Source organism: Lepisma saccharinum, chromosome 2 (assembly GCF_977018435.1).
Source record: "Lepisma saccharinum chromosome 2, izLepSacc3.1, whole genome shotgun sequence".
NCBI lineage: Eukaryota > Metazoa > Arthropoda > Insecta > Zygentoma > Lepismatidae > Lepisma > Lepisma saccharinum.
In genome coordinates this window covers 55052440-55078915 of record NC_139230.1, presented here as the reverse complement: position 1 = coordinate 55078915, position 26476 = coordinate 55052440, and the positions used below count along the sequence as shown (strand labels likewise).

The 26476-nt window shown below is 38.0% G+C and overlaps 1 protein-coding gene across 2 annotated transcripts in view; it reads right to left on the bottom strand.

Annotated features, from left to right (window-relative positions):
- The window catches only part of LOC145984434 (uncharacterized), a 51172-nt gene that overhangs the window by 8427 nt on the left and 16269 nt on the right, over nt 1-26476 (bottom strand). For both annotated transcript variants that reach the window (XM_083118097.1, XM_083118098.1), the window contains 2 exons: nt 18749-19072; nt 3241-3447 (listed from right to left, as the gene is read on the bottom strand). In XM_083118097.1, the coding sequence (XP_082974223.1) occupies nt 3286-3447; nt 18749-19072 (486 nt within the window). In that variant the 3' untranslated portion in view covers nt 3241-3285. The remainder of the gene's footprint in view (nt 1-3240; nt 3448-18748; nt 19073-26476) is intronic.

Here is a 26476-nt window from a genome sequence, read left to right as displayed (position 1 = left end):
TACCAATTTTTTAACACTGAAGCCAAACAAGGTCACTATTGTCCAGGATACCTATACACTGCATGTGATAACCATGTGATAACGATAGTTGGGAAAATTTCTTTAACTGGATTTTGGGGAATGTTAATGGTAGGGTAATTGATGCATGCTTAATATTCTTCTCTGATGAAGCATGGTTCCATTTACGGGGCCATGTTGCATCACAGAATAACAGATATTGGAGCTCAGATAAACCCGATTTTATACACGAAACTCCTTTGCATGACCAGGAAATCTGTATTTGGTGCACAGTAAATGCATACAGAGTTATAGGGCCCATATTTTATGAAAATACCATAAATGCACAGAGATACAGGGATGATATACTCACACCATTCTTCGAACAACTAACTGACATTGAATGTCAGTCAGAGTTTTGCCAAGACTCTGCCACCTCACACACAGCTGAAGAGTCATCGGATTTCATTCAGGAATTTTATTAAGACAGGGTCATTAGCAAAGGATTGTGGGCCCCATGGTTTCCTGTATGTGATTTTTATCTGTGGGGGACATTCAAAATAAAGTCTATGCAACAAACCCCTACACATCAGAAGAACTGAAGGAGAATATCAGGAGAGACTGAAGCAATTTCAGAAGCTGAATTGTTGCGTGTAAATGGAAATTTCCTGAAAAGATGCCAGAAATGTGTGGATGCAGGAGGACACCATATCCAGCATCTCTTGTGACAAGGTACATACTTATTTTGATTGTAATTGTAATTGACACTTTAGTTACTATAACAGTATTTGTTGCAGGCATGAATTTGGAATAATTATCATAACATAGCATGCCATTTACAGTAAAAATTGGTATCTCTGAGAGTCTGATATGTCACCTTCAAAAATCATTTTTCTCAATTATTAAGGGCCTTGTCCTCCCTTCCCTATGCTTTCAATGCCAGTGTTGTCATGAAGCCAGAAGTACATTCAGCATAAAGAAATTATTGTAGTTTAGTGAAACAAAAATAGGGGACACTGCCAGTGGCACCAACTTAAATGAGCCTGTGCGGCTCAAGTCCACCCAATAATTTGCCTGTTATATTTTATTTTAGAAATAAAGTCTCTACGATTAAGAAATCAAAAGTTTTCATCATTTTACACTTAAAGAATTCTCACAAACTTAATTACTGACTGTTTTAAAAATATGTCATAATTTGTTTATGATACTTTTCAGTGTCTTATATTATTTACACTATCTGTGATCACATCGTTATTACGAGGGGCGTTCCATGTTGATTTACACTTTCAAAATTCCCACTATCCACGGTCCGGCATTTGACTTGTCATAATGGTCGCTGATAGGTAATACATAGATCTGCTGCCAGGTGTCAGCACAGGACAGAGGGTGTAATACCTGTGAACCACAGCAAATTTTGCCAACAGCTGTCAGTGCATGTGTGGACAGCATGGAGAGTGATCAGCAAGGACAGTGCTGGATGACATGGTTTCTGTGGAAGAAGGGTGTAACCACAGCAGAGATTGATTCACAGGCAATTAGTAGCAGTGTTTGTAGAGCATGCACCATCATGAAAAACTGTGTACAACTTGGTGAATGGCTGGAAACAGGGCCACACAACAATGTAGAAGGGAACCAGTTCCGGATGGAAAGTGACAGTGATGACTCCAGTCACCATCGCATCGTGCACAAACACGTTAAACTGGGGAAGGTGTCTAAAAGGTGGGTTCCCAAAGCCCTGAATGCAGCACAGAGACGACAGTGTGAGGACATGAGTTGTGACGTTCTGCAACATTACAACCAGGATACAGAAGGCTTCATGTCCAAACTTATGACCGACAACGAGACTTGGTTCCATTACCATGAACTGGAGACCAAAAGGGAGCCCCCTATAAAGTTGTCCGGACATGGGTGTGACATACTCCAGCAAAGCGGTTCCAGGAGGGGCTGAAGAGAGACAGCATTGAGAAAGTGGACTATTCTCTGAGAGTGCAAAAAAAAATAATAATAATAAAATAAAGTGTAAATTAATATGGAACGGCCCTCGTAGGAAAGTAAGGGCTTATAAACAGGATAAAGATTGATATGCACAAAAAACTCTCAAAATAGGCAGGCAAATAAGCACAAAATACAAAATAGACACTAAACGTGATGAACATTTTCTTTCATCATTTTCACAGATTAGGCACTGAAAAAGCAGATATATTCGAAAGAAGCACTTGTGACTAAAACAGACACAAAAGAACACTGTAAAACATTTAATTCCACTCAGAAATGCACCAGACGGTTTTTTAAACATGAACGCCTACATTATTTAGCCAAAGAAAAAAAAAGAAGGCATTTTAGGGCAAATCTTTAGCCTATTATGACATAAAATTTAAAACAAATCTCTGGGATCAGGCCACACGTTTTTTAAAGACATGCAAGAAATGTGTGGATACACAAGGACAACATTTCCAACATCCCCTGTGACAATTAACATGCTTATTTTGATTGTAATTGTAACTGTAATTCTAAGAACTCAAAGTCATTTCGAAGATAGCAGTTTCTGTAGTGGAGATATCACACACAATTTGCTGGAAGTTGCCATCTTGCCAGCCACCGAGCAAGCCACCAACAGGCAGCTAAAGCAACTGGGCAAGGCACTGTATATACGTATACAGAAAGGGTTATTTTGGGTAAATTAACTGCAATATTTGTCACTTTCACTCATCTTGTGACACTGTATTATTATCTTCACTTGACCAAAATGACCAGAAATCAGCTGAAAGTATTTGTATTGTCATATATGTTGAACTCATTTGTACTGATTGCCCCTATAAAGCCTCAGCTGTTATCACAGGTATGGAAATTTTAGCTCTCAGATATATGTTTTGGTCTTTAGTACTTGATTAGGAGTTCATCAAGAGAGTTGTCCATAGGTGGGTACAAATAGACAATATGCTACATTCCCATAATTTTAAAATACATATAAAAAAAACTTTTTTTACATAAAAATTTAATATATTAAATTCTGAAATAAATCAATTATATTTTTTAAGAAAAGGACTTAACTGAAAATAACTGACATCAATAGCCATTTAGAATTTAGCAAATATTTTTGGGACCCCAAGGAGTTCTGAGACCATGCTCTGAGAAAAACAGATTCAGGGCGTAGTTTGCAATGTATGAGTGTTAAGATTTGTTGCATTTTTCTTTAAAAAAGAGAAATTATACATAGAAAATAATGAAAGTGGTAGCACTTACCTTAAGTCTTAAGTACCTCCCCCTTTACTCCCTTCTTCTTTTCTCTTACATTTGTGATCCTGTATCATCAGCATCATTGGCAATATTACCAGCTTCAACGGCATCATTGTCAGCGACAAAATCTGTACTATCATCAGCATCATGGATAACACTGCCAGCATTGTCAGCACCAAAATCAGCAGTAGCATGTGTGGCAACCACGGGTTCCTACAGAAAAAGAAAGTGTTTTATTTATGTAGTCGAACTTCTGATCCTGTTGGTATATACGTACATTCAGTATTCACTGGTTTGTGATCACTAAAGCCCGGATTTTTATGTAATATCAACCCCTAAAATATGTACATAAATATGTAATAAAAATGTCTGAAATATGTAAAAAATATGTAAATTCATAATGAAATATGTACTATAAATATTTATTCCAAACGTTACTTCCTATTTTTGTTACATTTTTTCCTCACAAAGGGATATGTTTATTTCAAAAAGACTTACAAAAATTGAAGTTACAATATTACAATGCTTACATTAAGTATTTTTTATGTTCTTATAGAGCAAAAATATTAACCACAATTTGAATATATTCAATATTTAATATACAATGTCACCAGGTACCATTCAAAATATTCAGTAGTAAATTTTCGTTGCCCAAATTTTTCACTCAAAAAGCACTACAAAAATTCAGGTTACCTTTGATCTTGGGGCAGGCACTGTATTTAATTATTTAACTTACAATATGTTACCAGGTACATTTCCAAATGTTCAGAAGTAAATGTTTGTCGCCGATTAGATAATATGTTCTTGTACGCAGAGAAACTTCTCTCCACGTCACAAGAAGTAACCGGAGCGTACTTCAGGAGGTGAATGTGGTCGGGAGAAATATCATTGGGAGGGTTAACTGTTTCACCATTGAGAATGCGGCTCACTGTAAATAAGCTGACGTAACCTGGGTTTCTTTCAGTCACTGCGTCAAATTTTCTTCGAGCTTTCTCTCCCACATCTCCTCCAACAGCAGACAGTTTCTTCTTGCATCCTCATATATATCCATGGCTTCCAGGAGAGGAAGCCCAACAGTTTCAAGTTTTTTTATGCTTGTATCAATCCAACCAAAATTGCTGTTTATGTATGCCATATCGCAAGCAAGTTTGGTGTCCTTGAAGAGATTTTGAGCAGTGCGTACCGATACAGCTGAGTCCGCCGAAAATGAGTCAAGCACAGATTTCACTTCTTCAAAATGTTCATTGTAAAACTTACTTGCCCGGATCCAATGATCCAAGTGTCCCATCTAGTAAGAATAGGTTCCGGAGGAAGTGGTACACCTGGCAATTGTTCCTTGTAAACTTGCACACGTTGTGGTGCCTTCAGAAACACCTTTTTCGTGGAAGAAATAAGTTGGTTGACTTCCGGGAAATTGCTTCTCACCTCCTCAGCAATGCGTTGGAGAGCATGTGCCAAGCAAGTAAAGTGGATCAAGTTAGGATAAAACACTTTAAGTGCCGTAGCAGCTTTTAACATGTATGACGCACTGTCTGTGAACATAAGAAGAACTCTCTCTTCTTGTACGCCATCCGGATACAACAATTTAAGACTGTCATTCACAAATCGTGCTATGGTGGAATGATTAGTACGCTCTAGAACTTTGCATGCAATGAGATGTGGTGTAGATGGAGAATCGGCAATTAGCGTTCCAACAATGAAATTACTTACATACCGTCCCAAAGCATCAGTTGTTTCGTCGATGGAAATCCACACATAGGAACTGCCTACTTCTGCCCTAATTGATTCTAAAGTTTCTTTGTAGGAATGTGGAAGATATCGCTTTTGAAGGGTTGACTCGTCAGGAAGTTTACGGCCACAATATTTTTCCAGAAAATCCCGGAACTTCGGTACTTGAATTTTATACCAAGGGATGTTGCTGCAATCATTGCTTCGCACATTTCCTTGTAAAACACACTGATGAAGAATCCTCTTGCATCTGGGTTAGTAAAACTTGCTTCTTTTCACTCCGTAGTTGTTTGTTTTTCACATGAAGTGAAGTGCGAACATGTTGATCTAAATGAGACTTCATAGTGCACCCAACTTTTTTATCGCACACTCGACAAAAAATAACTTTACCATCCGTAGTAAATGCATCATCGACTGCTATCCAAGATCGCAACTTTTGATAACGAGATAACGAGGAGGTAGGCGGAGCCATTCCAGCTTTCTACAGATAAAACACTGTTTAAATACTGAGGCAAGCTCTTCTTAAAACTCCAATGGTTAAAATGAAAAGGCGACGAAATATACATACGAAATTCTACGGTTGAGTTAACAATACTTCATTCAAGATTTGTCGCTGCCGGCTGCAAAAATCAAAATGATCACAACAATGTACGGATGTTGTACTTGCCGCCTTCCATTGTTGGTTCTCTTCATTCGCTGTGTGTTTCTTGCCGCTCCATGTTACAAACTGGAAACTGAAACACTGTCGAATCTTGATGTAATTGTTACGATGCGGCGAATCAACGAACTGCTATGTACGTACAAGGAAGGCAAATCGCACTTTTAAGTTACTATATTTTTTTAGACCTGGAAATGGGGAGGGGAAGTGAGAAGATACTTTTTTAACTAGTAAGCCAAAAGTTCATTGGATTTTCCTCTTAAGGACTGTTTTATGTAAAAATATTTAATATCTTAGGAATATGTAACATTTAGTAAAATATGTAAAAATATGTAATATAAAACTTCACTGTGACATCTCTACTGACGTAATTCGTCAATATATTTTAATTCCACGCTTGTACATATAAAGGAAAAAATATGTAATTACATAGAAATCCGGGCTTTAGTGATCACATACCAAGCCACCTTGGCATTGATGATAAGCAGGGAATGGATTTATATGAAGTAAAAATGTGCTAAATATGTAAATACATATTTAGTTAATTTCAACAAAATATGGATTTAAAATTGTATAAATTAACATTTCTAATAATATAACACACAAAGTACATAACTCTTGAATTTTAAAACAATTGACTGCGCTTCTCTCGGCATTGTAACTATTACCGTGATTGTCTTGAAGAGAAATCAGAAGTTAATCCCGTACATGTGTCACAAAATCATTGCTTCTGAAGCTGTTGTAGGGTGAGCAACTAGTAGCAAGGGTGAAGTTACACACAAAAATAATAATGTTGTGACGACAGAAAACTTGTAATTAATGCAGCTGGAGGGTATAACAAAGGTCGTAAACTTTCATTGGTTTAATGTCGCTTCGAACTTTGTCAGTTATTTGCAAGAAATTCACCCTACTCTTTCAGTCACATGGGGACATATAGTTATTGCGTGAATATGGGGTATATGTTGAGAAATGTTCTGAAATATGGAAATAATATGTAAAAAAACTAAAATATGAGCCAAAACCTATTGCATGTACAAATATCGAAAATAAATTTTTGGAGTCTACATACCATACATAACTGATTTCAGCTTCTTACATAAATATGTATTTACATATAAATCCGTTAGATGATAAGTGATATGAGGATATTGGGTCCTATGAATAAAACATTTTAGAGCACATGCTCCATATTGTATAATTAAAGTGGCTGAGAACCTGTACACTTACTCCTTCAGTTCGTGCATGCTCCAGTGGTGAGGAAACACTTAATTCACATAAAATGGAGCACATTTTATTACTACAACCCATTGCATCTAAAGGTGTGGAGTTCACTCTGAGGCAGTTTGAAGCTGAAATTCCTAGCTGGAACAAGAGTGGGAAGATGCTTGTATGATTCAACATGGAGACAATGATGCAAGTGAGAGGATGATTAACATGTTATTTGCTATGTGGATCATAATGACCAAAATTGGTGCACACCAATCATGCCATGTTGGTCATTATGACCAAAACATGTGGCTTGCACTTTGTTGTTCCTAGCAGGGGTGTAGTGGTGCCAGGCCACCACCCCGGTACTTTTTTTTTAACCCCTGGGACCGCCCTGGTTCTTCATTTTTGTAACAACTATTTTTTTACTTTAAAAGTCTTCCTTAAAAATATGTAGGTGCCAGTGGCGGCGACAAGGGGGGCAAGGTGGGCAGTTGCCCCCCCCCCCACTTTTTGCCCATTTTTGCCCCCGCACTATGCTGAACCTTATCTACAAAGGGAAATATACTGTCTTTGCTCCCCAGTTTTAACACTTTGCCCCCCCCCCCCTGGTTCTGGAACCCAATCGCTGCCACTGTGTAGGCCTATATCGAAAACATATTAACTGATATAATAAAATGCACCTACTCTGTTATGAATAGCCAGTAAAGCAACCGTTATTTAGGTGAAAGAATCAATCAGCTGGCTGCATTGTGTCGACAATGGAAGTTAAGACTGATGCCGACAGCATTTTCGCTCTCAACAATGGATTTTAGTTGCGATAAGACAGTGAAGCATAAAAAGGGAGAATTTGTGGCTGACTCTCACTTGCGTCTGTTCTTTTGTTTTTAGCATTTGCATTGTGAGTTTCAAAACGTATTTTCAGTCGCGCCCTGATTTTCTATTCGAAATGAAAAGAAGGTGTGAGAACAAGGTTACAAATTATTCACAAAAAGTACAAAAAACAGAAAATAAATCTGTGAGTGACAATGGTAGTGATTCTGCAGTACTGGCTGTACATAGTGTTAATCCTTCGCCGAATGTATCACACATAACACCAGCAAAAACAACAGCAACATTCCAACATGAAGCCAATACAGGTAATGTTTCGTGTTCTGATTTTCCCACTGAATGGTCCGAGCTGCAGTGGTTGCTCTTTCCTCAAAAGTATCTTCCTTTGAACTAAATGTATATGTCTCCCAAGGAGCACTTGCCAAACACAGGGTGCCAGATGCCAGCAAAGTTCAGATTATGCTAGGTATAAAACCATAATGCCAGGGTTGGTATCACTGATGAGGAACCACTCGATCCTTCATCGCTGGCCATTTAACCAAGCAACCCCCTCCCGCTCGCTTCAACACCCCTTGCCCATCCCGCTGTAGGTGGAAGATCGAGGTTCCTCAGCAGCAGGAAAGAGGGAAGGCTGACGTTTTTAGCTGTCAGCTGGAGCAAGCGAGTGATAGCAAACAGTAGCGAACCTAGTCAAATGTACACACATTGCACTCATAATTTCATAATGCACATTATGCTCATAATTTTATAACGCACATTAAACTCCTAAAAAAGTAGAAGACTAGAAATAAGTTTAAATGAACTGTAGGACGTTTCTCACTTCCTACATGGAGGAATCGCCCCTGAATCTTACATCCGTTGACCCATTTTTTCATTTTTCCATTTCATGAGCATTGATGTACCACATTAATGTATGATAGTCTAAATTTCCCTGTTTCTACCATCTAGCATATTTGAGATTTTTCCTTTCTGCAATTCTTGGCTCCAAAATTCCCTGTTTAGAACATTTTCCACTTCATCACTGCTTGCCCACCCCCCCCCCTTTCCATTGACAAAGCTAAGAGAATTTGGATTTGCTGCTTTCACTTTGCAGTCAGTATCTCACATCCTGGTCATAACGTGGAGTCCAGAGTCTCTGTCTTTCAGTAGTAACCCTTCCCTCATCCACAAGCAAGCAAGGAACTGTCTGGCATGCCAGCTGCATTAACTTGAAGAGCTCTAGACCCATTATTTTCACTTTCACTAATTTCCCAGAAACTTTATGGTAATATGTCCATGAAATTGTGTCTAACAAACTTTCTTGCTTGCAGCAGTTTCATGACAACAACAAGGCCAAAAATGTCATTACCATGCAGTTTGCATCATGGATGGCATCATTCTACAATAAAGGGATACAAAAACTGACACACCTCTACACAACAATGGTGGTAATTATGTCAAAAAATAGTATACATACATGAAATGACAATATCTACAAATTTGAGTTTGCAACCCTGTCAGAATGCACATGCGCATGTGTGGCATACCTACATCCGTGGAGAGTTGGGAGTCAGGCATGTATAGTATACCATGGAGCCTTGGCCGGTACACACACAGATTGTGGTGGTGGAAGTCTTCATCCAAACAAACACCAGGCACTGCTGCGGGACAATGAAGATCGCCATGCACCTCTCAGACACACGTGGCATTCTGAGGTGGGTTAGACAGTGGAGAGCCTTGGGTAATGTTGTGAACTGTCAGTGCTATTGTGCTATTCCACAGGACATGTTGAAACATGCGTTATGAAAGCCTTCCAGCATCACCTTGAATAGTGCATTTAAGCAGAAAGAGGATATTTACAGGACGTTATTTTCAAGGTGCACTGATGTCTGCATTGTCCATATTATACACTGTAATCAGTGCTGGATTTTTAGGCCCCCTTGCAAAATATTACCAAAGGCTCCCTAGTTCATACTTTAACATTAGTAAAGTAAACACATATATGAGTGTCGGTGGCATGGCATGGGATTTTAAAAAGTGTTACCGGTTATCAGTAGGACATTTAAGGGAGACTTGGGCACCTCTCCCCCTCATGCCCCCCCCCCAATGTCTTCAAGTAGTTCATATAATATTAATCTCGTACGTCTGCAATTCAATACTAGATTTTGGTAAAGTTATTAATCAGGGGAAAAAATGTTGACATAAGGACTGAAGTGAAATCGCAAACATTGGTTGTTTACACAATAATACGTAATTTGATACAGAAACATCGAAGGCTACTTATAAGTAGATCAATCCAACGACTCTTCTTTGAAAATAGTTATATGATGCTGTGGTTCCGGGTTCGAATCCTGGCTTGGCCATGGACGTTTGTGATGTCTATTCATCAATTTCATCATATCATCACTCATCCCCATCTTCGCAAATTAGCCACAAGTGGCACAAGCGAAGCAAAATCAATCAAATCAAATCAAAAAAGTTCTATGATGCTGTCATAAATTCATTTGAATTTGAATTTTTGGGTGCATCATGGTCATGGTCCATGTTATCCACACCTGAATTCCACACATTTTTTTTTCACCTGAAAATAGAGTACATGGCCAACAAAAGAGTTTCGACAACTGCGCACATCCACATAACCACGGATAGTCGTTATACCATGAAACATTGAAATGTCGGTCATATCCAGCAGACGACTTGGTTTTTAAATCGTTCAAAATAGGCTTTGGCCTCCCTTTCACCACAATTTCGCTTTTTTCTGCAAAAGAACGAACCGAAAGATTGCTTCAAAATATCTTCTATCGCACGATTACACACACTGTTCAGATAGGATGAACCCGCCACCTCGGAACTCGGAGCAAGCTCCATTAATTAATTGACAATACCCGAAAACAACATAAAGACGAAAGACACCACTCACAAAACTCGCACTGCACAGTCCCTCCCACAAACCGTTGTTTACTTTTGTAACACGTGAAGCACCCTCCTTTCCCCCTCCCCTCTCAGCATCGGCACTTCCCCAATATTTCCTTCGGAACCTGCAAGAAGTCCAGTTCTACTACTGTTGCCATCTTAGTTCTTTTGAAACCAGATTTGTCCAAATCGCGAAACTTTTCGTTTCAAATACGTATGTAGAGTGGATGTAGTCTTCATCTGTTTCCTAACTACTCCCACTCCCATGTTTCACTAAATCCACTGAAATCTCATTTCTGACACCACTACTATTTCGTATATTTTACGTCCTTTGCTACCTTTAAGGCTATCACTTTATAGGATAATCATGACGATGAGGATGCATGGTGAATTATTGAAATAAAATTATTATTTCTTTGTGTATGTAATTATTAATTTTTATAATTATGTAAATAAAATAATAACATCGAACATTGAAATAACAATTTCTTGCTGAGGATTTGAACGTGCGACATCTGACACTTCAGAGCGTGCTAAGATAACAATCGGGAAATTATGCTTGTAAGTAATGTTTTCACCCAAAAACAGTTCTACCACCTCAAAAAAATTGCTTCAATCCGAAATTATCACATTCCTGCGACAACGTATGTCAATCTCAATCGACCTTTTCAACAATTATCACAAATTCCTGTAACCGAAATAATATTATATGTGTGAAATATAGAATTTTAGGTTGACATTTTCAGGACAGCGGATCCCTTGACCATACCCATCCCTCTCCTCTCCTTCTCACCCATGATGTCAAAGAAGGAGGAAGAGGACTTTCGTAATCACTGATGAGTGTATGTGTTCAAGATATGTACTTGTAAAAGAAAATGTCAAAGGTTTAGTGGTTATTCAGTGGGTGTGTGTGTGTGTGTATATATTTGTTTGTTCCGGCATAACTCTCCAATTCCTGGAGCAATTTCAACCAAACTTGGTACACGTATCACTTGCAAATCTGGAAATAAATACTGTGGGGGTAAGACACCCCTGGCACGCCTAGGGGTGGGGTTGGAAGGGGTAACGTAAAAATAATCGAGAACCACCGGTCGGACCCTGTGGTGCCAAGGGTCCCAGGTTCGAATTACGCTCGGGCTTGGTTGCTTGCAAATGTCCATTCATCAATTTCATCATTTCATCACTCATCCACATCTTCGCAAATTAGCCAAGAAGCACAAAACGCGAAGTAAAATAAACTAAATCAATCAATCGAGAACCACCAATATTAAATTTCACACAAACAGTCATCTGTGACTCTATGCAATCCCCCACAATTATAGTGTTTCTCAGGTTGTCTAACTTTCAGGCTGATATGACTTTGTGTTCCGAAAATGACCGATATTAGTGTGGAATCCATAGTTTACGTGGTCGCTAAGAATAGTGATACTCCCAATGTTGTTCAACTCCAAGACACCCTTGGCATCCCTAGGGGTGAGGGTGGGAAGGGCGTGACATGTAAAACGACCGATATTAGTGTGGAATCCATAGTTTACGAGGTTGCTAGGATGAATAGTGACACTCCCAATGCCATTCAACTCCAAGTTTATTTTGCACTATAGTTAGAATTCATTATTTTCCTGTCTACTAGAATATTGGGATAAATAAATACCCAGGCAACGCTGGGTAATCAGCTAGTATATATATAAAAAGTGAAAGAGGAGAGAGGAAACATTCACCAGATGCAGAAAAACTTCAAAACTTTCGCGGTAGCTACCGCACCATCACGAGGAGAATAAAGACTTGTTAACTGAGCTCGGTTTCATTTAGCCCTTGCGGCACTCCTTACTTTTATGCTATACACACATACACACACACTCGTGGGCGCGCACATGCACGCATACACACACACAGAAGAAACTGAATAACAGCAAAATTCATATAATTTAATGAGAGGTAAGGAAGGGAGATATTTTTCAAGAGTCAAACCTTAGGTAAGATACTACAGTAACAGGTAACAGTTGGGCTGAAATGTTCGTAGGCTGACTTATAGATGGCGTTACTAGAATTAAATCCATGTGATTTTTACTTAGTACTAACCTTCAAAAGATACGTGTATAAATTTCACAGCTGCCGGATAATTAGTTCGTGAGATATAGCATTGTGAGTGAAGCAGCTTTTGTTATTGTGAAAAAATGGATAAAAACAGAATTTCGTGTGTTAATAAAGCATTGCTTTTTGGCGAAAAAAATACTGTTGAAGCCAAGGCTTGGCTTGATAAACATTATTCGGACTCTGCACCAGGAAAATCAACCGTTGAGAAGTGGTTTGCTAAATTTAAACGAGGCGAAATGAGCATCGAAGACGATGCACGCAGTGGACGCCCCAAAGAGGCTGTTACCGACGAAAACATCAAAAAAGTCCACAAAATAATTTTAAATGATCGTAAAGTGAAGTTGATCGAGATAGCTGAGATTATTACATAGCGTTGTTGGAGCGTTTAAAGGATGAAATCACGAAAAAACGGCCCCATTTGAAGAAGAAAAAAGTGCTGTTTCATCAAGACAATGCACCGTGTCACAAATCAATGAAAACGATGGCAAAATTATATGAATTAGACTACGAATTGCTTCCCCATCCACCATATTCTCCAGATCTGGCCCCCAGTGACTTTTTCCTGTTTGCAGACCTTAAAAGAATGCTCGCTGGAAAGAAATTTAGCACTGATGAAGAGGTAATCGCCGAAACTGAGGCCTATTTTGAGGCTAAAGAGAAATCGTACTATAAAAATGGCATCGAAAAATTGTATGACCGCTATAATCGTTGTATCGCCCTCGAAGGCAACTATATTGAATAATAAAATCGAATTTTGTCAAAAAAATATTTTTTACTATGTTAGCCTACGAACTTTTCAGCCCAACTGTTAGAGTAAGGAACAGAATTATAGCAGAGGGTATCTCTGGACAGTTTGGTAGAATTCTACAAAAGCTTTACAAAATCATATTCAGATGAAACTTTTGATAAGTTACTTTTTAGAGCTGTTTTGAAGATAGACCAATTCAGCTGGGGTAAATTAGGTTAAAGGTCCACAAAGAAAATAGTAATTTCATTCCATCCATGGGTTTTTCATCCCTTGTTCCCTCATGTTGGATATATAGTAGGCTCTGTTTCACCTCTTGGATCCTACAGTCAATGAATTTAGTAGTACCATGTAATTTATATACTGCAAGTTTGATGCACTCATTTGAACATTCTGTAAATTAGAAAAAAAAATACTTTTGCCGAGAAGAATTAAAGAGTAATTACTTGAAGTAAAAGTAATTCTGCCTATAATGTTAGTCGGACTGCATCTTCCACAGCAATGCTGTGTAAAGAAGCAAAATGCGGCACTACTAAGGCAAGTGTAAGTACAGTTTCAACTAGAAGCCCCGCACTACAGAAGCTAGGGAAGAAAACTTGTGCCTACCATATTTATGTGTTGTGCGAGTTACTCACTGAATAATAATCTATACAAAATTTGTAGAAAATAGTCTTACTTATGTGAGTGAGTATAGAATTTGAGACTACATTTTGGGTTTTGACTGCTCCCTTCTTCAGGTTCTTTTTCTTCTAGGCACAAATCATTTTATGCTGCATCAAGAGTGTTAAAAGGATTACGTTAAAATGTTTGGTTGAAAAACACTTGTTAAAAAACAGGTCTCTCACCATTCATTTAAAAACCCCAGTTAAAAATATTTCTATAAGGTGTTCCCCATTCTCGGTAAAACCTCATTTGTATGGGATCCTATTAAATTGACTAAACACATTCCCTTGTTCTGCTTGCTCTGAAAATCTATTCCTGACTGAGAAGTCGTGAAGGTTAATTCCCCTCCTACGCTGTTCAGCCTTCCCCTACTTGTGTCACCAAACCAACTCAAACTCTCATTCTACCTCAACCACATGGACCACTTCCGGAGTGACATGGAATCCTATCTTACAATCCTCTTTCTTTGTTCCATCCCATTTTAAAAAAATAATTTACCCTCCTTCCTCCAAATTTCCATCATCCCGTGCAGATATTCGCAGCCTCATAAATGTTTCTATTCAATTTGTTGCCTTCTTTTCTAATTACCTCTTTCTTTACGATCCTATGTCCACTTATGATTGTTCAGACAATCCAGTTTTGGGTACTCCCTCCCTAATGTTGTCTTCGTGTTTTTAACACTAGAAGCGCCAAGCCGGTCATTTTGACCATTTTTCAAATTTCAATTTCTGCTTTGTACACAAAAAATTTTCTTCGTGCGTTGAAATTTTGTAACTTTTCCTAAAATTTGCAGTACTTTATTACTGCTATGCATTATTTACAAAAAAAATAATACTAATGGAAATATTTGTGTTTCTCCCTAGAAGCGCCGTTGCCGGTCATTTTGACCGCTAATGTATTTCAATGGAAAACCACTTCTCGGTTGGAACGTTGCACTTACAGTTTCCACAATATTCTTCCTTCCTCTTTTAGACTCGCCCATATATGTTGGTGTATTGTCAAAGCTGATAAGAAGGAGAAAGTGAAGACTTAGTTTCATTTGAACACTGCAGTTTGTAAGCATCTTTTTCTAGACAATGTGTCCTCAGTCCAGAGGAATATTTGAAAGTGTTACAGGAGATTAGTGAAAATGAATCCGATGTCGAGGACCCAGATCTTACTGTAGACGATTCCATGATTCGACACATACAGAAATGTACGGAAGAAGAAGCAGCTCGAAAGCAGCAACCCAACTTGCGTTTGTCATTACAAGAACTTGACGCTTTCCTGGCTATTTTATATGCTAGAGGAGTGTATGGGTGCAGTTCTATAGACTACGATTTTTTATGGGAAAACTACTTTGGGGGCCACCTTTCTTTCAACAAACAATGTCAAGAAACAGGTTCAGGGAAATAATGAAATATCTTAGATTCGATTCAAAATCTTCCAGATCTGAACGATTACAAACTGATAAATTTGCACTGTGCTCTGAAATTTGGGACAAATTTATAGCTAATTGTAGGAGTTGCTACACTCCAGGGGTAAATCTGACAGTTGACAAACAATTGTTTCCTTCGAAAGCAAGGTGTAGATTTACACAATACATGCCAAACAAACCAGAAAAATTTGGTATAAAATTTTGGATGCTAGTGGACGTACATTCCAAATACATGTGCAATGCCTTTCCATACCTTGGGAAAGATGAATCAAGGAATGATAATGTTACTGTACCTGAAAATGTTGTATTGAGAATTACTTCACCTTATCTAAATGTGGGTAGAAATGTAACTACTGACAATTATTTCACATCGCTAAAACTCGCTGAGAAGCTAAAGGAGAAGAAGACGGGTCTAATTAGCACTATGAAGAAAAATAGAAAGGAGATTCGTAATGAAATTGTGAACATTAGAACACAAGTGTATGAAACATGTTTGCTAAAAAGGGGACATTACATTGTGGGCATACCAAGCTAAACCAAACAAGAATGTTCTATTCCTAAGCTCCGTGCATTCAGATGTAGAAGCAGAGTTGCAAAACCAGAAGAAACTACTAGAAACAATCAAGTATTACAACAAAACTAAATGCGGTGTTGATGTTGTTGATCAAATGGTACGCAAATATTCAGTCCGTGCTTCATCACGTAGATGGCCGGTACATGTGTTTTACAATATCTTAGAACGTGCAGCAATAAATGCATGGGTAGTTTACAAGGCTGTCATGGGGAGGAACGTTACAAGATAACTTTTTGATATAATTAGCTGAGGAACTGAGAGAAGGACATTTGAATGCAAAGCCCAATAAAATATTGTCAACATCAATCTCAGATGCACGGAATGTAAGTGGCTCTGTTTCCAGAAAGAGGTGCCAATGCCAAGTGGCATTGTGCAATGAAAACAAAACAAGTGACATTTGTTCAATGTGCAACAAATACATTTCTGGAAAATGTGTTTCTGGTGTAGAAAAGGTACTGAAATGCAAAAAATGTAATATGTGAAATTTCATGACGGAAACTTATTTCCTTGAAGAAAATGAATATTTATTGTTGTAATTAGTGCATGGAAAATAAAAATCGCTGGGTTTCATCATATTTTTGTATTTTTTTACAAAATATTTTGTTTCATTAATAATAAGATGATTATTGGCAATATCCATTTTGAGAAATGGTCAAATTTTAAATACCGGTCATTTTGACTAGTGGTGGCACTTCTAGAGTCGTTTTCACGTTCAGAAGACACAATGGGCTCTTATGGGCAATGCTTTTCTTATGGGAAATACGAGCGCGCTGTTGTGAAATTTCTGGATTTACAAATTTAGCTTAAGTAAAATTGGTACCTGCAGATTTGCAGGAAATTTTGTAGAGAATTCGATGGTGAACACAAAAAACTGGTAACTTACTTACATAATTTTAGATAAATTAAAAACGCAAATTTTCTGTGAAAACACAATTTTTACATTGTTTTCATTCCTAACGTTGAAACATGCCGTAAAATTGAAGCATTCATTATTAAAAAAATTGACAGTTTTTTAATTGTCGTAGGTGATGGTGGTACTCAGAATTTATCAATACTTTAAAGCATATTTGCATTAAAAAATATTCAAATAAAGTATGTGGAGATTTTTTATATTCGTGTAGTAGAAAATGTCGTCACTGGCCATTTCTTGTTCTGTAATTCCAAGTAAAAACTTCCAGCGACAAAGTTGTGGAGAAAATAATGAAATTATTTTTTATAACCACTCAAAGGTTCCCAGAAATATTACTTCCATGCATTTGGAGGTTTTTTTCTTAACCCGAACCGCGCGCGAAGTAAGGAGACGTTGTCTGGCCATCTTGAGCTCGCTCACCGCAGCATTCCGGCTAATCACCACCAAGTTTTTGAGTTATTTTATTTCCATTCAGTAAAAATATGAACTTCATGCAGTTTGTTATAATAGAATTGAAATTACTTAAATTTAATAATTGACAATTATTTCCAATGCTGCTGTTGTGAGCAACATTAGTGCTGTCGCAAATACACGTTGTTTTTGTTTACATTACTGTCGACATTAATACTGAAATGAAGAAAACCTTTCAGTTTCCAACGTACACATAAATTCATAGACGACATATTAACCTTTGAAAGGCTTTGTAACACGTGACAAAATATGGGGCTTCAAGATAGAAATATGACATGCCTTGCTTGAGTCATTTACATCTTATCAGTTCACGTGGGCCATAACTTATTTGTTTGTTTGGGTTGCAACTTGAATCAAACCCATGTGCCAGGTTCCCCTTACTTGAGTGAGAGTAGACTTTTTCCCTCTCTCGAAAAAGTGTTTTCAGTTGTGTGAGCGCTTAGTGATTTTTACTTTTTTAAGTAATTTCTGAAGTGTCATATTCGTGCATTACACTCGCGTGTGTAGTGATCGCAATTGATCATAGTAAAAAAGATAACTGTAACGTTCACAGTATAATATTAATATTAATAATTACATATAATTATCATTATATATACAAAATATGTAACACCTTCATTGTGAAGGAAGCTCATCATTTCCCGGCGACATGAGCTAGCGCTGTATTGGCAACACTGTGCGGTTTCTCCATAAGCGCCGTTGTCTCTTCTGAACGTGAAAACGACTCTAGGTAGTAAAAAATCCTGGCGCTTCTAGTGTTAACAAGTGTTTTTCAACCAAACCTTTTAACCTAATCCTTTTAACACTCTTGACATAGCATAAAATGATTTGTGCCTAGAAGAAAAATAACCTGAAGAAGGGTGCAGTTGAACCCCAAAACGTAGTTTCAAAAATCTATACTCACTCACGTAAGTAAGACTATTTTGTACAAATTTAGTATAGATTATAACTTGTGCCTAGAGAGAAATTAATATTTGGTTTGTGGTATGGAACATTAAACAAAAGTTACCAACCGAAAAACTACTGCATGTTATTCAACCTAAAATGAATACCAAATCCTTTCACCTTTGAATATTCAGTACATAATATGAAAGGCAAGAGCCCCCCTGCCCCCCACAGTGTGGGGTTTTGTGGTTTGTAGATCAGGCACTGACTGTAATAAATGCCTGTGTGTCCATTTCTATTTCATAACCATATAAATTTGCTAAAAGCACTCGCCCACTTTCCGTTGTCATTTGAAGTTGGTAGATACAATGTGAGCCAGCCTGTATATTCTTATTTTGTGGATAATTCTCATATGTGTAGAAATTTATTTCTAAAAATACCTCATTTGGTTGTGGTGCAGGAAGCATACAAGGGCCTGTAGCATCCATGTGGCCAGATTGGAGACATCCCAAGGCATGAGGATGTGGCTGTACTTGGGGGTGTTGCAAAGCATAAGGATATTGCATTTGTGTTTGCAGGTCACCTTGATAATCATGATGATATGGCAACTGTATATGCTGGCGCATTCTTGAAGAATAAGGATATGGCATGCCCTCCTCATTTGCTTCTTCCAGATCCTCGACTTTTGCCTCCAGACACTCAATTTTATCCTCCAAGTCATCGACTTTTTCCTGCATATCATCAACTGTTCTCTCCAAGTCAACCTGAAACAATACAAAACATTATCATATATCTAATAAACATGATTAACATTTGATCATATTTATGTGAAGACACACGCATAAGACATTGCCGCCTCGCCTTGTAATCAAGGGGTCCCGGGTTTGAATTCCGGTGGAGGCACATAGTGGTTTGGATCCCACTTTAAACTGTAGGTCCAGTCCCAATTAGCCTTACTGTGCATAAAGTGGACTTAAAATTCCAAATCAATCAATCATTATGTGATGTGAAGACACATTGACATGCACCTACCAGCTTGTGTGTAAGGGTCCTAAGGTTGATAATGGTTTAGATCTATCCCCTTAATTGGACTTCTCATTTTTCTGAGGTGAGGTGCAAGAACACCTTACTTTACACTACTGCCTATGGGTGTAGGAAAACAGATTGGTTTTACTTTCATCAGTTTGTGTTGGATTGCCACATATATATGCAGGGTCTTTCCAATGGTGTAGTGTTAACTAAGAGGACCTGGGTTTCATACTACCTTGTGGAGGCACATTGTGGTTTGGATCCCACTTTAAACCGTAGGTCCAGTCCTGATTAGTCTTTCTGTGCATAAAGTGGACCTAAAACCAAAACATTCAACTCAATGTATATGTGGCAAGATACCACAATGTGTTTTCCAAATCACTCACTTATACACCCAATAAACAATGCATTTTAACTCCAAAACATAGCAAATGGAATTATCAACAAACTTAAAATTTCTTACATCCATTTCCATTAATATCTCATTGAACATTCTAATTCATCATATTTTTTAAAAAAGTTTAGCATACAAGTTGGTAGTTAACCATGCCCTCTTACAATTGCATCATACTGTGTCAGTCTTTATGCATACTAGCATGGTCGTTACAACACACACACACATATTGTGTTACCAACAATCTTAGACTTCTCTGCCATATACAAATTATGAATGTCTTAAACAAGATAAATACTTAAAGATTTCTGTATCTTATTGTCTATCTTACCACATTCATGGACATGGCCAGGAGGAAAGGGCACCAGAAAAAACAATAGTGGAAAGGCAGAAGAGACAGAATTTTCTGGAGAGTGTCATGCTTAACATACCTCTAAACATCCTAGGGCGTCATGGGTGGAACACACACATGACATTTTTTATACAGTGCCTTTCACTGTTGAGTTTTACGTGAAGTGGCAGTTAACATGCCGGGTAGTGGGAGGGCATCTGCCGGCATTTAGACCCACAGCTGTACGCTGACCTTGGCACTGGACACGTCAGTGCATCAGTATTCAGATAGCTGGTGTCCAGATAGCACATGTTTGTGAACTGTTAAGATGTCAACAAGTGTTTTAGATTGTTTTGTTTTATTTTACGTATTACTGGTGCTTTTCTGCAGTCTAATAATGCCACCCAGTGCATACAATTTGAAACAACGCATTTTTATGCAGGACACTTACATCATTACGAATTATTGTAAGGAAGTTAGAATACATTTTGCAGCAGAATTCCCAGAAGTTCCTGTTTCACACAGAGACAGTGTTAGGAAACTTGTGAACAAATTGAGGTAATCAGGGTCTGTTTTTGATAAGAAGCAAAGGGTAAAACAGCATGTGCTTAATGAGGAGAAACTAAATGATGTTGAAGTATGATCAAAAAACTATCTGGCGCCTTGAACAAGAAACAGACATTTGCATGACGTCTGTGAGCTACCAAGCTTTTAAAACTGAAGCCATATGCAAGAACCTCGTGAGCTCCGACCATGACAGTCTGGATGTGCCTATTTCCATGCCCCCTGCCCTCTAGAAGAGGACATCGACCCCAGATCCAGAATAAGTGCTACCTGTGGAACCGAGCACCGTGGGAGGAGATAAGACTTTCCCTCGACTCCTTTCCCTGAGAGTTTTTGGAAGATGGAAATGTCAACGACACATTTGACCTATTTGCAGCTGTCATTCAAGCATCGATGATGGACCTCATGCCTACATGCAAAGTAGCTTCTCGTATATTTCTGCGCTGGTTTGACTCCGAGGTGCGGGATGTACTGGCCAACAAGACACAAGCATGGCAACTTTGGAAGGACTTCCTGAGTGAACACATGCACAACATCTATGCTGCTCTGCGACAGCACTCAAAGTATCTTCTTCAGAAAAAATACAAGGAACATATAGACAAGATCACTGTAACAATCCCGGAAAACCCAAAAAGCTTATTTAATCTAATAAACTCAAGAAAAAATAATAGTAGGATTCTAGCTGAAATTACATATGATAGTGAAAGTAAGGGCAGAACTCTTCAATGCTTACTTTCACAGTAACTTCCACCCACCGTCCTCCCTTGGAGCATTGCCAAATGTAAGGCCAGTCTGTTCCTCCTTCTTGACGCTTGCCACTACACCCGATGAGGTGAAAAATCTATTGTTGTCTCTTTCAGCTCACCGTGCCCTAGGTCCAGATGATATCAACACTGTGTTCCTCAGGAACAGTGCAATCCTTGTGTTATCTCCTCTTCATTCTCTTGAACAGATGTTTCTTGGAAGGCGTCTTTCCTCAAACTTGGAAACAAGCAAACATCACACCGATTCACAAAAGTGCCAACAAAAATATTGTTTCTTTTTACCGACCAATCTCCTTACTCTCTCCTCTGTCGATGGACAGACTGTATAAATTTGTTTCTCCTTACTTAAGCTCAAACCAACATGGTTTTTCCTGGTAGCTACTGTCTTACAAACCTGTTGGTTTTTCTCTCACATGCTATGAAATGTATTTCAAATAATTCACAATTAGATATAATACACTTTGATCTGGCCAAAGCCTTTGATACTGTTAGTCACCATCTTCTGATTCACAAATTAGGCAATAGATTCAACATTCATGGCAAATTTCTATCCCTTCTCACAGATTGTCTTAGCGATAGCCAACAACGTGTCGTTCTTCGAGGATACATATCTAACTTTCTTCCTGTCCTAACTGGAGTTCCACAGGGTAGTGTTCTAGGACCTCTCTTATTCATATTATTCATCGACAACCTTGCCGACCTTCTCACAGCTCCCTCTAGCAATTACCTTCTTTTCGCAGATGACTGTAAAAGTTTCAGAAAAATCTCCACTTCTGACGATACTCATCTTCTTCAGAATGACAAAACAACATTTACTTCCTGGTGTCTAACATGGGACCTTACATTACATCCTGAAAAGTGTACTACTCTCACCATCTCTCTCAAGAAGAACCTGTTAAAGTCATCGTATTCCATGTCTGGCAATAACATCCAAGCAGTATCCTCTCACAAAGACCTAGGCATCCAAAAACTCACATTTGAAGAACATATAACAGGCACAACAAAAAAGGCCATGCGTCTCTTAGGTTTACTGTATCGTTTCACTGAAATTACTGACATCTCAGCCCTTACCTTATACTTCATATCATTCATTTCCCCATGGGCCTCCCCGATGGCGCAGTGGTAGCGTTGTGGCCTTGTAATCAAGGGGTCCCAGGTTCGATACCCGGTGGAGGCACAAGTGGTTTGGATCCCACTTTAAACTGTAGGTCCAGTCTCGATTAGCCTTACTGTGCATAAAGTGGACTTAAAACAACAAATAAATCAATTAATCATTCATTCATTTCCCCAATAATAGAATACTGCTCTCCTGTCTGGTCCATGGCTTGTTCCACTCAACTTTCTAGAATCGATTCAGTTTTTCACTTCTTCCTAGCTATAGTTCGATACAGGGTTTCCTCATTACGCAATTTTTCATCTCCGCATATTTTGTCTTTTCTAAAGCTACAAACTGCTTATCAGCGACGTTTGCAGAATGATTTCAGTTATTTACACAAAATTGTGAATGGCAAAATCTGCTGCAACACACTCCTTGAGGAATTCCACTTTCGAGTACCTATGCACAAAACTCGCAACACAAGATTATTTTATACAAAGAAACCTAGACTACAAATTCAAAAAAGATCCCTCTTTTACAGACTTTCCACACAATACAATGACCTCCCATCAAGAATCGATATTTTTTCCTCCGAGTTTGCCTTTTGGTCTTCTATTAGAAGAAATGTTTGTAAATACCTAGGTAATATCAAATAGTGCCATCTTTTGCTTATTTTTTTGTCAATTTTGTGTTATGTTGTTACTTTTAATTATTATTTTTTAATATTGTTTTGCTTATTATTATTATTATTACGTTTTCATTGTTGACAATTTCAGTGTAAAATGGCCACCTGTGCTGTATCTGGAATTTTCTCAATAAATAAATGGAAGAATTGAAAGAAAATATCAGGAGATAAATTGAAGCAATTTCGGAAGAGGAAATTCCCTATAAATATGCTGTAAATGTGTGGATGCAGGAGAACATCATTTCCAACACCTCTTGCAAGAAGGTACGTGCTCATTTTAATTGTAACTGTCCATGTAATTACACAAAATTATTTCATTACATAGCTAGCGGTTCCATTTATGCAGATGTTGCATCCAGTTTGCCAGCAGATGCGATCTCACTGCCAGGTGTAGTTGGCTGCCATTCTGTGGAAGACTAGAAGGTCAAAGGCACTGTATTAAAGTGACTATTCTACTGATAGTAAGAAACATTTTTCTTACAGTTTCTGTGCAATGGAATATGAAACTTAACACTGTTGATTAAATATAACTACCTTTAAAATACTTTCCCAGATTGATAAGTGAACAATTTTGTGTCATGGGTGGGACAGACGAAACACTTGTCTATTTACGTAATAAGAAATTTATTTTATTTTCTGTGAATTGTCAAATGATGAAAAATACATTATTTATGATAAAGAGAGAAGGTAATTAATCGACTTTTGAATATTCAAGTGGAGTTGAGGGAGAAACGTAACAGTTAAAGGAGAAATAAATTGTTTTCTTTTTTGTGTCATGGGTGGGACACATTAGAAATCAAAAATAAATCAAAAAGTTAAAATAAATGAACAATATGTAAAATACCTTCTACCTTAATTATGCATAATACAGGAATTTTTATGCAAATGGCAATTTTATATTGTTCACTCATAAGATAGGATAAAATTATAGCATAGCATTTAATTTAAAGATTTAAGATTCAGGGGCACTCTGACGTGGAATTCCCCCATACCAAAATGCATATTTGGTCTAAAGGAGCATTTATTTATCTAATTTTGTTGCTTTCCCTAGGCTTGTAGGGTTTGACTGGTTGACTCCATCTAGTATAGTCATTGTCCCATAATACAAAAAGAATGTATTTACTATACATTATACAGTTCCGAAAAACAGTACTATTAACATATTGATTTGATAGATTGATTTAGTTTATTTTATTAGTTTATTTTATGTCACTTTTCTGCCTCTCTTGGCTAATCCTGACAACTATTTACATAGTTCTTGGAAGTTTTCCTGTCGGCGAATGATGATGAGATTTTCTTGGGATATCAAACAGGTGATTTCCGGATAGGCTTGTGAGCTGTAGACAGCTAACATCACTCTCATCTTCAGGAATTGAAGTGCAGAATATAATACCCATCTTCACCATGCTGAAATATCCGATCAAAAGCACAGAAGTCCATAGTCACCTGGAAATCTCTCTCCATTCTCTGATGGACTGGGAAAGGATAGACCCCACCACCAAAGCCCACATGGAACTGCAAGCCAGCAAGAACCCAGCCAATTAGAGCAGTAAATACATCCATCCACCTAGCCTCAGACAGTCAGCTGACAGCCAAAACTGGCAGAATACCATCCACCACATCGTTGAAGCTCCTAAGACCATCTCAACCACAGACATTATCAGCAGCATCAGGTAAACTGTGAAAGATCTCCCAGTCACAGCCAGCCAGGACATACGTCGAGACGTATATATGACCCTTAAAAGGGCCATTCTGCCAAAGCCCAACATCACAGCAGCAGAGAAAGCCATGCTCAAGCAACTGAGAGATGACCAGGACATCATCACAGTATCAGCAGACAAAGAAAATGTCTCTGTTATACTCCAATCCACAGACTACAACAGCAAAATCTCCGCCATTCTCACCAACGGCACATACCAACCTTTACTCTGAGACCCACAGGTGCAATAGAAAAGAAAACCAGAGCTCTACTGAAGAAATCCACACTGCTGAAACTCAGGACTGGTACACCCAATGGAACAGTATCACCACGACTATACACCCTTCCCAAAATTCACAAACCTGCTGCACCATTGAGACCTATCATCAGCACCATTGGATGCCCTACCTACAGACAAACCTCTGATGGCAAGTGCCAACACCATGTCAGACACTCATCAGACTTCATCAAGACCTTGCAAAGCATCAGAACTTATAGAGACAGACAAGAATAACAGCCTTCCATTCTTGGATATTCTCATCAAACACAAGTCAGATGAAACTCTGGGATGTAGTGTTTACTGGAAACTGACTCACATCGATCATACCTTAATGTAGGTAGTTTTCACCATTCATATCATCAAGCTACAGTACTCTCACTTTGTTCCATGAGGCCATCTCCATCAGTGACATTGAGCAATACAGAGGAAATACAGCATCTTCATACTGTGTTCAGATAGAATGGATACTCAGAAAACAATATTAACACTAGGAGGATGGTGATGTCCTAGCTACCAATTAAAACTAACCAGTCATTTTGAGGGTACAATTTCTCCTTGCAATATTTTTCACTGCTTTTATTCTGAGCATGAAACAACTCCTGTGTTTCCTTATTCCTCTTGTCACATTATTATAACCACTTGTTACAAATTTTGCCTCCTACAGTGGCTAGTAGAAGGGCATATCAGGAACAAATAGTCTGGTCAGAAGAACTGTGTTATTCATATTCAGTTAAATCATGGAAGCCATGGAGTAAACATAACATTGTCAAAATTATAATTAAAAATATATGTATAAGTATATAAATAAATCAACTGTCAACATAATGGTGTGTACGTGTATATTATGTATTTATTTATTTATTATTTATTGATAGGTTTATTTTATTTATGTATAGTGTATTTTTATTCATTCTTGAGTTATTGTGTTTATAGAACCATTTTTTGTGTCCATTTAGATTACGTATGATTTTTTCATTGGTGGGCTATTTTGAAAAATATAAATTCCTTATTCTATCACAAAAATTATAAATGCACGAACGCTCACTTGGAAGGGAGTAAATATCAATCAGCTAACACTCACATATATTGTCATCATCTTGCACATCCTCATCTGAAGAATAATTTGTAGACAAGTTTGTAGGTGATACATAATCAACATCTATTCCGGCATTGTCATTATCTGCTTTAAACTCATCTTCATAAATATTGTCCTCTCCCTCAGAAGCAACATCTGACAAATCACGGAGATAATAAGATAGCTACATCACAATCATGTAAGCCACGTTTGCATGACATATTGGACACTGAACTGAGCCAAATGCAGTA